The 15747-nt window shown below is 35.3% G+C and overlaps 2 protein-coding genes and 1 long non-coding RNA gene across 6 annotated transcripts; 2 read left to right on the forward strand and 1 right to left on the reverse strand.

Annotated features, from left to right (window-relative positions):
* Positions 1–289: 289 nt before the first annotated feature.
* On the forward strand, positions 290–8106 carry LOC107031298 (ubiquitin carboxyl-terminal hydrolase 2). Of its 3 annotated transcripts, XM_015232615.2 has the most exons (7): positions 290–498; positions 1278–1354; positions 1934–1977; positions 4095–4141; positions 6745–6791; positions 6925–7027; positions 7117–8106. In XM_015232615.2, the coding sequence occupies exons 3-7, from the start codon at positions 1947–1949 to the stop codon at positions 7891–7893; spliced, it is 1005 nt and encodes a 334-aa protein (XP_015088101.1). In that variant the 5' UTR covers positions 290–498; positions 1278–1354; positions 1934–1946; the 3' UTR covers positions 7894–8106. The 3 variants fall into 3 exon arrangements, with proteins under 3 accessions (XP_015088101.1, XP_015088103.1, XP_027775449.1); XM_015232617.2 differs by lacking the exon at positions 1278–1354; XM_027919648.1 differs by lacking the exon at positions 290–498 and having other exon boundaries at positions 1272–1354.
* LOC114078655 lies at positions 1984–3842 on the forward strand. The gene is made up of 2 exons (XR_003580349.1): positions 1984–3602; positions 3701–3842. It is a non-coding gene; the product is annotated as an uncharacterized LOC114078655 (long non-coding RNA).
* Positions 8107–12632: 4526 nt separating the features above from the next.
* LOC107031439 (CBS domain-containing protein CBSX3, mitochondrial) lies at positions 12633–14669 on the reverse strand. Of its 2 annotated transcripts, none has more exons than XM_015232823.2 (6): positions 14546–14669; positions 13911–14171; positions 13756–13837; positions 13262–13335; positions 13114–13174; positions 12633–13033 (listed from the first exon to the last, which is right to left on the reverse strand). In XM_015232823.2, exons 2-6 carry the CDS (start codon positions 14163–14165, stop codon positions 12891–12893), a joined length of 615 nt encoding a protein of 204 aa, XP_015088309.1. In that variant the 5' UTR covers positions 14166–14171; positions 14546–14669; the 3' UTR covers positions 12633–12890. The 2 variants fall into 2 exon arrangements, with proteins under 2 accessions (XP_015088309.1, XP_027767590.1); XM_027911789.1 differs by lacking the exon at positions 14546–14669 and adding an exon at positions 14280–14518.
* Between the last annotated feature and the right edge of the window lie 1078 nt (positions 14670–15747).

Consider the following 15747-nt stretch of genomic DNA (forward strand, 5'->3'; position numbering starts at 1 on the left):
TATATATATATATATATGGAATGAAAATCCTACAAAAAAAATTATTGTACGTCGGTTATTTATCTTGACCCAATTACATAAAATTAACAATCTCATAATAACACAAGAATATAATATAAAAAAATTTATAGTAGAGTTTTAAATCAAATACAAAATTAAGTGAAAAGTTATGAACTAAAAAGTTGATCAAAAATAATTATTGCATTATTAATTTATCCTTGTATTATCAATATTCGTTTAAAAAGACCCCTTAGATCGTGTAATTTCCGCTTTAACACAGGTGCTCATGCCCCCAGCCGGTCCACAACCCACAACCCATATTCGAATGTGACCCATATTCCAATCAGAAAATCCCTAACTCCCATCTCTCAACTCGTCTTACGTTAAGCCGCAGCTCGTCCCTCAACTCTCATCTCTCAGCTATTCGACTCTTAAGTTCAGGCAAGCCGCTTCTCACTGGCCACTGCTCAGTTCTCGTTCGCGAGTCGCGCCTCGAAGGTCAGTGCTCATCTCGTCCCAACTCTCATCTGGAATGATAAATTAGTAACGGAATCTGATGAACTTGTGGAATACCACACTATTACACGAGTAGCAGTCCAGCACTCTAGAAGTTGGTTATAGAAAGGAAAATTAAAATACACAGGCAGTTTTTAGACATAGATGTGTTGGTACATGTATAACTTGTGAATTCTATTGCTGTAATATTAAACATAAGCATACATTACTAAGACAAACATTTGTTAAAAAACCATCACAAGAGCAAAAGAAATTGTTACATACACATTAAGAGCAAAATCTAGTGAAAACCCATGGCAAGAATATGAAAAAGAATGTACTGCGTCCTCTATTATTTCTTTTAATCATTGAATGCAGCGTATGCAACTATGTGATTATTTGTGTGATCTGTGAACTGCAATGTACTGCGTCTTTCTGTAATTAAGTTATCTTTATGCAGCTGGACTTTTGTTTGTAACTCTATTTTAGGGCTGAGCACAAGTTTGTTGAATTCTCTAGTGTTGTTGTCATGACTCTTGATAGTCTTTTTATTCTTATACTCGACTAGTTTGTTAATGTTGCTGCCTGCTGGATTGCTTGACAAGAATTATCAGTTTTGTTTGGATATTTTAGTCAATGATATGGTAAGTTGCAAGTTAAATGCTTGTTGAAATTTGAAGGCAAAAGCCAAACAGTATGGCATAGGTTGTTGGAGTTTGGAGAGTATTGTTGAGTGTTGATTGTTATAAAAGTTAATGTGGATTGTTGTATTATTTGAACAGCAACACATCCACAGGCCACAGGTGATGAGGTTTTGAGGTGAAAACTTTCCTTTTGCACAAACTTGATATTTGAACAGGTAAAATTATGTCCTTTTGAGTTAAGTCATGGCCTAATTTTTGAATTTCTACCCATTAATTTTTCAACTTCTCTTGAACTGTCAATACATTTGCAAAGCCATAGAATTGGATGTGACTTGTAAGAACATGAGAGGTTGAAGAAATTGAACAAAAGTGATTGAATTTTGAAAATGTACCATTGTTAATTAAATTTGGTCAAATCAAAAACCAAACCGAACCAAACTGAATTTATTTCAATTTGGTTTGGTTTCACATTTATGCCAAACCGAAAATCGAAAAACCGAACTGAATCGACCGAACACCCAGACCTAGTACTAAGTGTGGTATTGTTTAATACGGTGTTTCTTCATCAGATCTGGTTGTCTCTTTTATGTATGTATATGTATGTATCTCCTTTGTTCATCTGATTTTGGTTCCTCCTTAAACTTGCCTGTTGGTCAATTTTTTTTTTTTTTGTGGTATGTTTTCGTATTTGAGCTAACTGAATTTGGTTGTTTGGAGGCCCTTATTTTTTGGGGCTTTAGGGTTGAGCTGCTCTTGGTTTTTATTTTTTATTAATGGTCTCTCTACTTCCTCAGGTAATTAACAATCATGTCGTGGTGCACTATCGAGTCTGATCCTGGTAAGTGTCCCAGCCTTATTTGGTCAAGAGTTGAAAGTATAATCCCTACTCCTAATGGCTTTGTGAACATGTCATTAGTCTCTAGCCAAATGGGTAAGACAACAGAATGATGTATTAGATGACCATGTTATAATCTTAAAGGAAAATAAAAAAATAGAAAGATTGTTAGGTTATTCTACTTCACTCTAATGTAAACAGGAAGATAGTCTCTAAAAGATACTAAGGCACAACACTCACTCAATATCAGCTCTAGCTGCTTCAGTCTCATCTCACATGACTTAACACTTTAAATTGTGAATGTTAGTCATGTCCCAATGTTGTTCTCCCTGTGTTCCACTCCCTGCTTGTAATTCAACTTTTATTGGTTTAGATTGCAATATTGCTGCAATGGTCTTGCAGCAATATAACTGTAGATGCAAGAAAAGATAACTGTAGATGTCCTTCCTGGCTTCTGGAGAAGTAGCTACTATTAGTTTTAATTATGATTGTCCTTGTAAAATAAAAGCTTTTACGGTTACTGTCAATTAAATCATCAATAGTTCATGGACCTCCGAAAAGAGAAGTTCTTTTTTATCGCTATTTTGTTTTAAGCTATAGGGTTAAAAATGTTTTCAAAGAATAATTTGTGGTTCTGCTAATATATGTAAAATGTTTGCAAACTTGTGTCACATTTACAGAATGAAGCTATCCTTCACTTTGTTGCATTTTACTAGCCAATGTTTCCCCATTTATCCCCATCCCCTCAAGCACCGCCTTCTGTGCCTTTGGACAATAAAAGTTAGTCTGAAAAGTATTTCAGGGCATATATGCTGCATGCTATGATACACAATTTTTTCCTTATTTTACCCATCCATCAGCAGAGGCTAAGCAATCAGGCTACCTATTTCACATCATTAAGTATTAAAAAGTGTTATCATCCTCATGTCATAAATTATTTTCCTAATTTTGGTAGTTTGTGAATGCAACTTATGGAGTTGTATGTTGAGATGACATCATATTGCTTCATTGATTGGGTGGATCTCCTTTTGTTGAAGGATACCCCACTCATTTTTGATAACTTGTGTAACGTCTGAATTCTGATGTGCAACTTCTCTTTCTTATAGCATGGTTTTACTGGTGGTCTTTGGGATATATGAATTTTATTACATTTAAATGCGATTTCTTCAAACAAAATGAGCTATTGCTATATGAAAATTAAAGTTTTTTATTTATTATTTAATAACGGGTGGCAGTAAGTCTCATGCCCAAAACGTCTCCATGCAGTGATACTATGTTGAAGTGTTGGCCATATCATCAAAAATCTTAAATTGTTGTGGAGAGTACATTAATATATATTTATTATGTCTTTTGACAGTTATGTTGTCTTGCTCAGGTAGTGATAAAAGTTAAAATAAGTTGTTGCGGCCCTAGGCATGAGTGCTTGGGAAGAGACACTCAGAAGATCTCTTTCCAGTAAAATTAGGGTGCTAAAAGTGGAGTGATCTCATCCTCAATTAAAGTGGAGTGATACATTTGTTTTGTTCTCTTGTTGATGTAAAGATAATTAATTCACTCAATCGTTGCAACCCCTAGGCATAGGGATCTGGGCCAGAGTCTGAAATCTTTTTCCTAACCTTGTATCAAATGTACATACCATATCTTCTCATCAAACTTAGTCAAATAAGGGCTTGAATAACTATTTGGTGATTCTTTTTTTTTTTAATGGATGAGTTTTTAATGACAGGGAAGAAGGGTTGCAGAGATTCATGTGTGGCTCGAAGACCAGTTTGTTGTGCTGCTTAAGAGGAGAAGAAACAATGCAATTCAATATTCTTCTTCATCTTTATTATTGTGATGCACGCAAGCTGGTCTGGACACAACTATTACCCCATAAAAATTAAAATTCTTGAGTGTGGGTTTTGGGTGTGGGGGAGGAGGAGACTGGTTTCCTGTAGTGTTCAATACGAGTGGGAACAATCTAACTTCATTGTTGATGATGGCTACTAAATTTGTGGTTCTAAATCCATCTAATCTCTAAATTTTTAGTCGCCATGATAAGCTTTTCTGATGATCTCCCTGTTTCATTTCACTTGGTAAAACCCTTGAATATGAAAGGTACTGACATTGCTTGCATGCAGGGGTTTTTACCGAACTTATGCAGCAGATGCAAGTAAAAGGTGTGCAGGTATTTTCAGTTTACTCTTAAATTATGATTGTTTTCTTCAATCTTAGGTGGTTTAATTTCTTAGTTGTGTGGAACAGTTCCACTAAGCAACGAGAATATGCTTTTTGGCGATTTTCTTTCTTTTTTTCCCCCTTAATTTGATGATCATATATCTCCCATGATGTTATTGCTTTTGTACATGCAATCATGAACTTGAACTCTGTATTTACCAGTTACATGCCAGATGCATGTAATGCGACTTCATGGGGTCGTTATCTTTGCTAGCACCGTATAGAGCTTTGAGGCAAGTTGTATGTTTGTTAAGTTTAGGGGTTTCAAGGAACCATTTTTTTTTTTGTGAGTGGCGAATAGCTTTTGTTAGATCATAGCTGAAGGGAAAAGGTATATAAGCTAGGAAAGGAAATAGCAAAAAGCTTGTCCTTTGTTTTTTCCCTCCATAGTGGTTTTTTCATCTCTCTCCTCTATCCATCCTGTTGTCTTATACAATTATTGCTTTCACTAAGGAGGAAGTGAGAGATTCCATCAACTGATGTGCTCCTGACAAGAGTCTAGGTCCTGATTGATTCACAATGGCCTTCTACCAGAAAGCTTGGGACACCATTAAGCATGCCATATTAGTTGTTCCCAATCATATTCACCATCATGGTCACATGGTCAAGTCCTTCAATGCATCCTTTATTCTCATTCCAAAAAGAAAAGGAGCTATTGAACTTAGAAAATACAAACCCATAAGTTTTCAGGCCACTAGATTGCTTTCATTAAGGGAAGACAAATAATTAATCCTGTATTCATAGCGAATGAGCTTATGGCTTGGAAGTCAAAGTCGGGTGGAAATAGGTTCCTACTCAAGCTTGATGTTTAAAAGCCTATGACAAACTCAGATGTCCCTATCTTATTACAACCCCCCCCCCCTCTTTTCATACCAGTGTTATCAAAGGCTCGCTTAAGCCATGAAGCGAGGCTTAAAACGTGTTGAGCACTTCGCCTCACTTTATGTGTGCTTCGATGTCGTAATCAAGGTTCTAAGGCAAACATTTCCTTGCCAAGGAGTCTCGTATTAAGAAGTGACACTGAATAATTGATATTTGACTTAATCGTAATGTTTTTTCAATTTCGTTGGTCTTATTGTCATTCATGTTTATAATTATTAGTCTTGGACTAAACATATATATTTGTATTCCTTTCTCCCTATGCACCTTTTTTTCCATTATAGCCCACGCTTTATTTGCGCTTAAAGCCCTCACGGACCTTAGAGCTTTTTTGCACTTTTTGCCTTTGATAATAATGTCCATGGAAGGTCTTAGGCCTCATTTGTAGACTGAAGGAAAGTATCCCCAAATATGTTCCTTGTTGCAGGCAATTCAAATTCTATTATTTGTCAATAATAGAGAAGTCAACACATGGAACTCATCTTACGAGGAACCTTAGTAACTGGAAGATAGATGAGCTCATTGACATGCTGAAAACATTAGAGAAATACTCAACAAACCTCCAGATAAAGGACAAACTGAAATGGGGCAACTCTAAGGAAGGTCCTTACATCGTTAGGTGTTAAGGTGTGCTGACCTGTGCTCAGACAATATTATAATTAAAACTAGTTTGGAAAACAAAACTTCCACCTAAAGTGCTGGTTGGCTCTAAAGGGTGTTTGCCTCACCCAAGACAACCTAACTAGAAAGAACTTTCACTAGCAAACAGATGTTTCATGTTCTAGTCAATCTGCTCCTTCACTGCCCTCTGGCCACAGACATCTGGAGTCTGTTTCTAAAGATTTTAGATTGAAATTGGCAGTGCCTTTATCCGTAAGAGATGCCTATGTGAGCAGGAGCTCAACGGAAGTTGACAAGACCATCAGAAAAATCTGAAACATGGTGCCTGCAAACAGTTTCTGGTGTATTTGGATTGAGAGGAATCACAGATGCTTTGATGGCGTATTTACTTCAACAGGATTTTGGAGGCTAGATGTGGGTTAGCCTATTTAGTTGGGCTAACCTTTCCCCTGTTAATAATTTTGATGTTTCTTGAGGATTTTGTCAGCTCATTAGTTTTGTAGTACTTCAACTGTATAAAAGCTGACAAGTGTTTGTTTGTTTGTTAAACCCTTTGTATCTTCGTGGTGCTTCCAGAACAAGAGCAACTTCATCCAGAAGATGAAGATGAAGATGAATTGTTTAGCTTGTTTCACTTTGGTGTAAACAGGAGTGTATGGAAGGTCTAGAATCAATCACAGATGTCTAAATCTCTTTGTGATTTTTGTTAAAGGGTCGAAGATCTTCCTGATACACTTAAATTTTAATTAAGAAACCTGTAACTTGTTGTGGCAGGTTTTTTATTTTGTGGAAATAGAATACAAGTTATTTTCTCCAGAGAATAAGAAAAAAAAAACTCTTTCAATATCTTTGTGGTTATCTCATTTCTATATGGAGGAGTTTTTCTGCCCTCACTGTAGAAGCTGATAAGCTATGATTGATATGCTTTTCCTATGAGACAAACCAATGGAATAGGTGGGGGGATTTGGAAGGATGGACTGTTAAAATGGTTGGTTTACCACCTTTTGGGTGATTTGACTTTTTATTTTCTCATACTATTCCATGTTGAAACAGGTTGAGGAGTTGTATTCTTTGGATCTTGATGAGCTCAACAGTCTTAGGTGAATCAAATCTGCCACTTGAGCATTAGTTGTATGGTTTTGTGCGAACAATTTTGTTCTCAGGGGCTTCAAGCTTGCGATTCTCCAAGTTTTTCAAAAAGGAAATAATAATTTATCTTTTTATTTTTTACAGGCCTGTGTTCGGTTTGATATTCCTTTTCAAATGGCGTCCTGGTGAAAAAGATGATCGCCTTGTGATCAAGGACCCAAACCCAAACCTATTCTTTGCTAGTCAGGTCAAATACCTTTACATGATATATGTGGTTAAACTACTAGGAGTTACTTAGCACATTATGACATGTACTTTCTTGATGATGTGAAACAGGTGATAAACAATGCTTGTGCTACCCAAGCAATCCTTTCAATCCTCCTGAACAGTCCAGATGTTGATATTGGCCCAGAATTATCTGCACTAAAAGAATTCACAAAGAATTTCCCACCGGAGCTTAAAGGTTTAGCTATCAATAACAGTGAAGCAATTCGCACAGCACATAATAGTTTTGCAAGACCTGAGCCATTTGTGCCTGAGGAGCAGAAAGCTGCTGGCAAAGATGATGATGTATATCATTTTATCAGCTATATACCTGTGGACGGTGTGTTGTATGAGCTTGATGGATTGAAGGAGGGACCAATCAGTCTTGGACCATGCCCTGGTGGACAAGGTGATATTGAGTGGTTGCGCATGGTGCAACCAGTTATTCAGGAACGTATTGAGAGGTATTCCCAAAGTGAAATAAGATTCAATCTGATGGCTGTAGTAAAGAACAGGAAAGAGGTGTATACTGCAGAGCTGAAGGAGCTTCAAAAGAGGAGGGAGCGTATTCTGCAACAGCTGGCTGCATCCCAGTCGGAGAGAATGGTGGATAGCAGCCAAGTGGAATCACTAAATAAATCCTTAGCAGAGGTAAATTCTGGTATTGAAGCTGTTAGTGATAAGATATTGAGGGAGGAGGAGAAGTTCAAGAAATGGAAAACTGAAAATATCCGTCGGAAGCACAACTATATACCATTTCTGTTCAACTTTTTGAAAATTCTAGCTGAAAAGAAGCAGCTGAGACCTCTTATAGAGAAGGCCAAACAGAAAACCACCAATCCTAGATGAAATTGTCGTATTTGATCAAGTGTTGTTATGACTGGTTTTGAGTTGACCTCTGGATTAACACCTCATACAATTCTTCTCAATTTACTGTTTCATTTGTGGTTTTATGTGCCTGTTTGAGAGCTGCATGCTCCCCAGGCCAAGTTTGAGCACTAATTTGAACTTTTAGTTCTTGTTGAAGGCAATACTAATTTGGTGTTAGATGCTTTCTCTTAATTGCATTTGGCGAGTTTTAGAAATCCAGTGCATTTGGCAAGAATGTTAGATCATACCAAAGTGATCATATCTCATTTAAGTTGGGCCAGCCTCTTTCTGGGCTATATATTTGTTCTAGTTTAGAATCATTATGAGATTATGCAGTGAATATTCAGTAGTAGTGTAGTGCTCAAATGGCCAAACTGAGCACATATTTACGAAACTGACCTTGAACTCAGTACTAGTGTAGCGCCCAAATGACCACTAGTACTGCTTGTTACAGAATTTCTATGGTTCTTTTAGTCTCATTTCTACTATGAAAAAAGTGAAATGTACGTCAAATTTTGATTTAAAGGTCATTCTATTCTAATCCTAGCTCACACCAGGAGTAAATATATTTCGAAGAGGCAATTGAATATCCTATGAGCTTTTGATATTCATTAAAAGATCAAGATATCAAATATTGTCTTTCTGAAAGTCTAGGTAATCAAGATGTGTTCTTCCTCAAGATATCTTAAGGAGGTTCAAATTATCAAAATATACTACTAACCACTATCGAATCACACTGAAAATTTAAGAATCATGCACAAAATAATCACTTTTCATTTGTTTTTGTGATTGCAATTAATTTACATGCCTAGTGGGGTAGTACATCTCTTCTCTTACAAATCATGTTTGCAAAATATAAAGCTAATTCCTATAATGCCTTCAACAATACTGACATGCAACAATATCTATGATACTAACATCAAAGAAAAAATACCTTGAATCTCTAAAGGGCTATCTTCTCTTCTAATAGGCCGTTATCAAAGTACAAAATCGCTCAATTTTTATGAGTAGTTAAAGTCTTTATCTTTGTTAAAATCATATAAATTGATTAATAAACATTATTTCTTTTATAAAGTTATAACATTATTAATATCTATTAATATTATTGCAACACCCTGGGTGTTTAAGATTATTCTTTTGAAAGTTTGATTATAATACCCGAGCATCCTATTTAAATTGAAATTTGATAAAAATCTCTTTGTGTTCCTTCTAAAATGCCTTAATTCTTTGGTTATGATATATCCATAAATATATTTCTTTTATCAAGTGTTATAACCTATTTATACTATAATGAAAATAACAAGTTTTGTTATGTTGAAGAATTATTATTATATGGCATCAACTCTATTCAAAATGATTTCTCATTAATTGTAATATATGCAAAAGTTAAATGTGTTATCCTGAACTTACGCAATACCCAAGTGCATGAGTAATTAAAAATGAATTAGATAGTGCTGGCACCACCACTTCCACACATGTGGTGAAATAGTTAAAAAAAAAAGCGAGAATTTAACGAGCCGATACAATACTATTAGATCGGGTGTTACGTTTTGGCAAGATATTATTGAATTGGGTGTCACATTTCGACACGATAACATTAAAGGGAAACATATCAAAATAATTTAATGTACTCAATCCCCAAAAGAGCTTGGTGTAGAGACATGACTTCTCATGTGTGTTCTTCATATTGTTGAATGATCACATACTTACTTTGGTGTTGTTATCACTTGTACACAGTGACGGGTTCAGGATTTTTGTTCAGGGGTATCAACAAAAATAAAATTATAAACATGTAAATAAGCCAACAAAATAAAATTTCAAGGAAATAGTAGTATATAGTCTTAGTGGCAGACCCTTGAATTTTTTTGGGTTTAAAATCATGCTTTTAGCATATTTTATGAAATAAAAAACTAAAAAAAACGTGCAAAAAAGGAAACTAAATCTAAAAACAAAAAACTAAAACTAGAAAACAAGAAAAAAAAAACAGGGAAAAGGGTTAAAAATACCCTCAACTTTGTTTTATTGGTTGAATATGTCCTTGCCGTTAAAATAGAGTTATTTTACTCATGTCGTCACTAATTTCACCATTTATGCCCCTCAATTGGATGGAAAATCCAAATCAATCAAATTACTCAATTTCAACCCGCCCCGCCCACCTAACATTATAACCCATTTTTGTTCATCTTCTCCCTCTTTTCTTTTTCAAAAAACTCATTTTTCTCTTTTTATATCCACTTTATTAGCCTTAAATCATCTTTTTTTAAAATCATATTATTCTTTACAATGAAGTGTTTTCTTTCATTTTTACCCAATCTCATCCCATACTCTCCAGCTCTAACTACAATTCCATCTCAACATTAGCCAGTGAGTAATTCAAAAGCACACAATTTTTTTTGCTACAAGAATATAGCCACCACCTGCGCCGCTGTAATCTTTGCCGGAATTTTTCTCTTTCACCAGGAGTAATTTGTCCACAAGTAGAAAAGATGATGGAGATGAAATGGTATAAATTGGAGGGTTTTCAACCAAACACCCTTCCTCTTTCAGCAGCCAAACAACAACCACCCCCACTGTACAAACTTCCAAGCCCACCGCAATCCTCTCTTCTCCTCATCTCCATCTCTGACGAGCCACTACCAACCAACAACCAATAAACAAAACCCAATCTGAAACAACCAAAATTCACTTTTTCGACTTTCTCTAGACCGGCATCGCGAACAGTATCCATCCACCTCGGCGAAATCCCAACTCCGATAGATCGGAGGAAATCAACAACAACAAATTAGAGCTCCAAGCTACAATAATTTTTACAATTTTTAAGACCTGGCTAGAAAATAATACTCTGATTGCCTATATTTAATCATTGTTGTGTTCTTGTATTTTTGGTTTCGTAGTCATTATTACATTATTTTCAATATTGTTTGAATGTATCGGATGATTTTGTTGCTTTTGAAAATGAACACAAGTTTAAAGATGAAGATGAACAAAAATGGGTTGTATATTCAGGTCGGGTGGTGGATAATTTAAATGAAATTGGATAATTTTAATTGATTTGGGGTTTTCCATCCAATTGAGGGGGCATAAATGGTGAAATTAGTGACAGTAAGGGTAAATATAACTCTATTTTAACGGTAATGGGCAAATATAACTCTAGTTTAACGGTAAGCGCATAGTCAACCAATAAAACAAAGTTGAGGGGTATTTCTAACCCTTTTCCCAAAAAAATACTAACATAGGCAGTGGCATACGCAAAAAATTTTGTAAGTGGTGTCGATATATAATAAATAAAGACATAATTGATATGATAACACTATATTAATAAAATTGTTCAAAATGTACTAACAAATAACAACAATATAAATGACTTAGTTTTAACTTTATAACATATTTTTGTTTAGTTTCATTTCGAACAAGTCATTAAATTACAAAAATATCACGCGAACTATATTCTAGTTCAACTGGTTCATTTTATTTTAATTAGAAATTGGAGGTTGGAGGTTCGAATCTCAATAATATCAACTTTTATGCAATAATATTACTAGAAAAGCTAAAATCAAACAAAAATATGTGCCTAATGAGGCTTGAACTCGGATTTATATTAGTTTTATCAATACTTTTTATTTTATTTTCAGATTTTGTATATATAATATTAAGAATTTTCGACGAAGCAGTGTCGGATGACACCCCTAGACATACGGTTGGTCCACCCCTGAACATAGGGATTCAAACCCTCGACATGAAGCTTAATTTCAAGGGTTACTGCCGCTGGGATGTCAGTTTCTCCTTGTCATTGAGGGGGTCCAAAATATATATATCCATATAAATACATAAAATTTACCTTATATATATACAGTGTAGTTTTTGCCAAGGAGGTTCGGGTGAACTCCCTGGAGCCCACGTGAGTTCGCTCCTACTTATACATGTTGGTTGTTGCTTGTTACCTGCTAAATGTCATAGTTGATTTTATGTTATTACTTATTACATATTAGTTTCTATTTTGAGTTGACTAATAATATCTACTCAGTACATATTGTGTTGTACTGACCTCTACTTGTGTTTTCTTTATTTTTCTTTTGTGGAGTGCAGCCAGCGTAACATCGAGTTCGATTCGCCCTTAGCTCTTGTCAGCCTCTAGCAAATAAGATTTCAAGGTGAGCTATTACTTCCAGCTTGTGTTGGATTCTCTTGGTAATGACATGATATCCTTAGATTTCCGACATAGACTATTCTAATTATTTATTTTGATGTCTTTAATACTCTTAGACTTGGTATTTTGAGAATAGATACCCTTGATGGGATGACTTTCACGTGTTGCGAATATTTAATTGACTTCAAAGGTTATTTTATTGGTTACTTCAATAAGTTTTTAGCTTTCACGTTGTGATTTTTTTCCCCTAAGTTGAACTATCGATATAAGTTGAGATTGATTTCGTTGGTTCGCTCACCTATGAGGTTGGTATTGCTCATGACTCGTTTTGAACCGTAACACCTATAGAATGAGCTGCCTCATTCGTCATAGGTGGTATACTCACTGCACTTGTCTAAATATATTTATAGAACATTCACAGTAACTTGGTTCAATAAAAAATTGAACTAATATTTTCCCTAGTCTCTAGTATGGTTATTTTAATCTTTGTATATTTAAAAGGTTATGGAACAATTTGAACCTATAACAATCCCGTTATAGAAATCAAAATGCGATAAATAAGCTATCCGTATTGGTTAAAGAAACTGATTGGCCAATTGCAAGCAAACCAAATAGTTTAAAAACAGTAGTGTATCTCATTGATCCCAAAATGAAAAGGTCCCATCTCCCATGGGCAAACAAACATCAAGCTAGAGAAGATGTAAGGATGTCAACATTTACAAGATCCAGATCGAGGTCTTCCCCAATTCAGACATCTTTAAACTGCAAAGCAGAAACCTTGCAGTATATCATCTATTTATTTGTTGTCGTCGTCATCATCATCATCTATCTAGTAACCTCCTTGTATGAAGGCATTCAACCGTTTCAGCTCTTCCCTGTGCTCACACACAACAGCACGGACAACATCTCCAATGGACACCATCCCTATCATACCTGTCTGATCGATAACTGGAATGTGCCTGATTCGATTATCTGGCAAGTCATACATGGAAAAGCGCGTGAGCAGAGCTGAATAACAGAAATCTACTAGGAAATAGCTAGCTAGTTAACACCTGTCATCAGTTGCATTGCTTTCAGAACTTTGGTTTCAGGTGTGACAGTGATAAGCTTGTTCTGCAATTAGTCATTTTGCATTATTAATAATGTTATACCAAATGCCACCATATTTCTTTTCTTTTCCTCATGATAAGAAAGTTTTACCTCCTCCGTCATGATGTCCCCGACCTTTGTTGATTTGGATGATCTTCCCTGTACTATGATTTTCCGAAGATAATCTGGTTTTAGAAAATTAATGAGAAAGTTGAAGAAAACAGAATAATCACAAGTGTGCTACTTGTTTAACTGTGTGAAATTGAAAACATTGTGGGTTGGATGAGCTTATTGCTTAATGGCTAATAAACCAAAAAATCGATTTCTAACTTGTGGTTTTGGCTTTAGAACACTTAATAAAAAACTGATTCCGGAACAGTTGCCATTATTCAGATATACATTTCCTCAGGTGAAAATGAAAGAAACGGACAGACCAATTCGACATTCATGTCAATGCATTCACATATAGATTATGTAAATATCCATTTTGTTCACAATTCATTCACATACAACATGATTGCTAATGAAGGTTGGTTAAAGAGGATGAGTTAAAAATGAATGAGATGACATGTATAGGAGGGAGGATAGGTAGATGATTATTATACCCCTCTCTGTAATAATGCCAGCAATAGACTTATTTTCCCCAGATTTGACAACGACCAAGGCTCCTACATTGTGGTGTGTCATCTGTGCATACAAAGAATGAGTTTCTGATAATAGCATAAAATGAAAATAAATAAATAGTATATATGTAACTAACCGATTTGACAGCATCATAAACAGTGTCATCTGTAGTGCACCAGAGCCAGGAGCCATCAGCACCTTTACCTTTGCCCTTCAAAATGTCAGATATTTTTGTGCTTTCAAAACCATGTTCTTCTATACGAGCAGTTGAAGTTGTTTCCTGGCGCACAAACATAAGCTGCCTCCATCCCGACCCCAATTGGACATGTCGTAAAACAGCACTTTTCAACACACTTCCATGAGACAGTATTTGCTTCAATCCTCCTTGCATTTTTGCCTAGAAATATATAAACTTTAATCATAGGTCCAATAGATCCCTAGCTAGCTACTAATAAAATAAAGAAAAGAAGCTGGATATGCTCCATTTTGCTATTTCTAAATCTACCATAACCAAAACAAGTAGTAATCGTTTTATCTGAACAGATCAACACATGTTTCACCGGATTTGAATTTTTTTTTTTTTTAAAAAAAAGATGAACAGATCAGAAGAAGAGAAGCTGATGTGTGTGTATATATATATATATATGAATCCCAAGGCTATTTGTTTCATAATCAAATGAATCTTCTATAGATCTATAGAGAGAAAAACAAAAGAAGAAAGATGAGTGAAATTAGAGGAGGAGAAGAAGAAGAAGAAGAAGAAGAAGAGACCTTGACAGAGAAAGTAAAGAAAATGAAAAGAACAAGGGTTTGGATAAGAGTTTATCCTATACTTATAACAGGAGGATATGTGTGTTCCAATCGGACCATCCACTGTTTTTGTCGAGATGATCGTCACCCTTCCTTCACCTTTCCACCATTCACTTAATACCACGGACATTTTACTAGGGGTACCACACATTTCATCCCTTTCATTTATTTATTTATATATATATATATATATATATATATATATATATTGCTATGCTATTTTACTCAAAAATACACATTAAAATAAATAATTAAAATATCGAATCTTATTTTTTATTTTATCCTTACAACTTTTGCTAATTCTTATTATCAACCTATGTTTGACATTTGAAATCATAATTTAACTCGCCCGCTTTCTTTTAACAACATATACTAATAAGTATGATTTTTCTGACTTAATATTTAATTAGAAAATTAATTCCTACTTTGTGGTACAACAATAACTTAAAATAATTTTTTATAAAGTACTCTTTACTAATATAACTTGCAATATTTTAAGTTTATATGATTTTTTTTGGTCAAAATCCTTAAATTCATAAGTTATAATAGTAAAGTGATAATAAAAAATAAGAATGAAATTAAGATTTTTAATATATGATGTTAGCTGTAACGACCTGTTTAGTCGTTTTGAGCAGCAGATTTATTTCTGGAAAAAACTGGCTAAGATTACGGACATCACGACGGACCGTCATAGGCACGACGGCCCGTCACAGATGTCTCGTTTCAGCATACTTAGAAATTCTGAAATTGGGTACTGAAAATCGACTCTCTGTAATCGGTGACGGACCTGCAGGACGTGCCGTCACATCCACGACGAGCCGTCGTAAGCTCCCGTTGCAAAACACTTCAACTCTTGAGAAATTGGTACGGGAAACGAGTCTCTGACCGTCAGGACGGAGGTGCAGGACGGACCGTCACAGGTGTGACGGGCCGTCACAGTCCACCTGGATTGTGGGAGGTTGCGACGACCATTGTGACGGACCGTCGCAGGCACGACGGCCCGTCACAGATGTCGCGCAAGTCCCAGGCAGAATCGGATTTCTTCACACGTTTTAAGGGACGCATTGGACTATTCTTCTTAATTATAAAGTTAGAGGGTTAATATTAATAAGTCTAATTACTTGGGGGTTAAAAGAGGTAACCTTAAGTTAATTAGTGGGTTT

Source organism: Solanum pennellii, chromosome 9 (assembly GCF_001406875.1).
Source record: "Solanum pennellii chromosome 9, SPENNV200".
Taxonomy (NCBI): domain Eukaryota; kingdom Viridiplantae; phylum Streptophyta; class Magnoliopsida; order Solanales; family Solanaceae; genus Solanum; species Solanum pennellii.

Excerpts from the sequence above, each read along its gene's own strand:
- LOC107031298 (XM_015232615.2), top strand. The coding sequence starts at position 1,947 with ATGTCGTGGTGCACTATCGAGTCTGATCCTG. Across the intron at positions 4,142-6,744 it reads TGCAAGTAAAAGGTGTGCAG|GTTGAGGAGTTGTATTCTTT; the intron begins GTATTTTCAGTT and ends ATGTTGAAACAG. Across the intron at positions 6,792-6,924 it reads GATGAGCTCAACAGTCTTAG|GCCTGTGTTCGGTTTGATAT; the intron begins GTGAATCAAATC and ends TATTTTTTACAG.
- LOC107031439 (XM_027911789.1), bottom strand. Across the intron at positions 13,175-13,261 it reads GGGACATCATGACGGAGGAG|AACAAGCTTATCACTGTCAC; the intron begins GTAAAACTTTCT and ends GACTAATTGCAG. Across the intron at positions 13,034-13,113 it reads AGCAATGCAACTGATGACAG|ATAATCGAATCAGGCACATT; the intron begins GTGTTAACTAGC and ends ATGACTTGCCAG.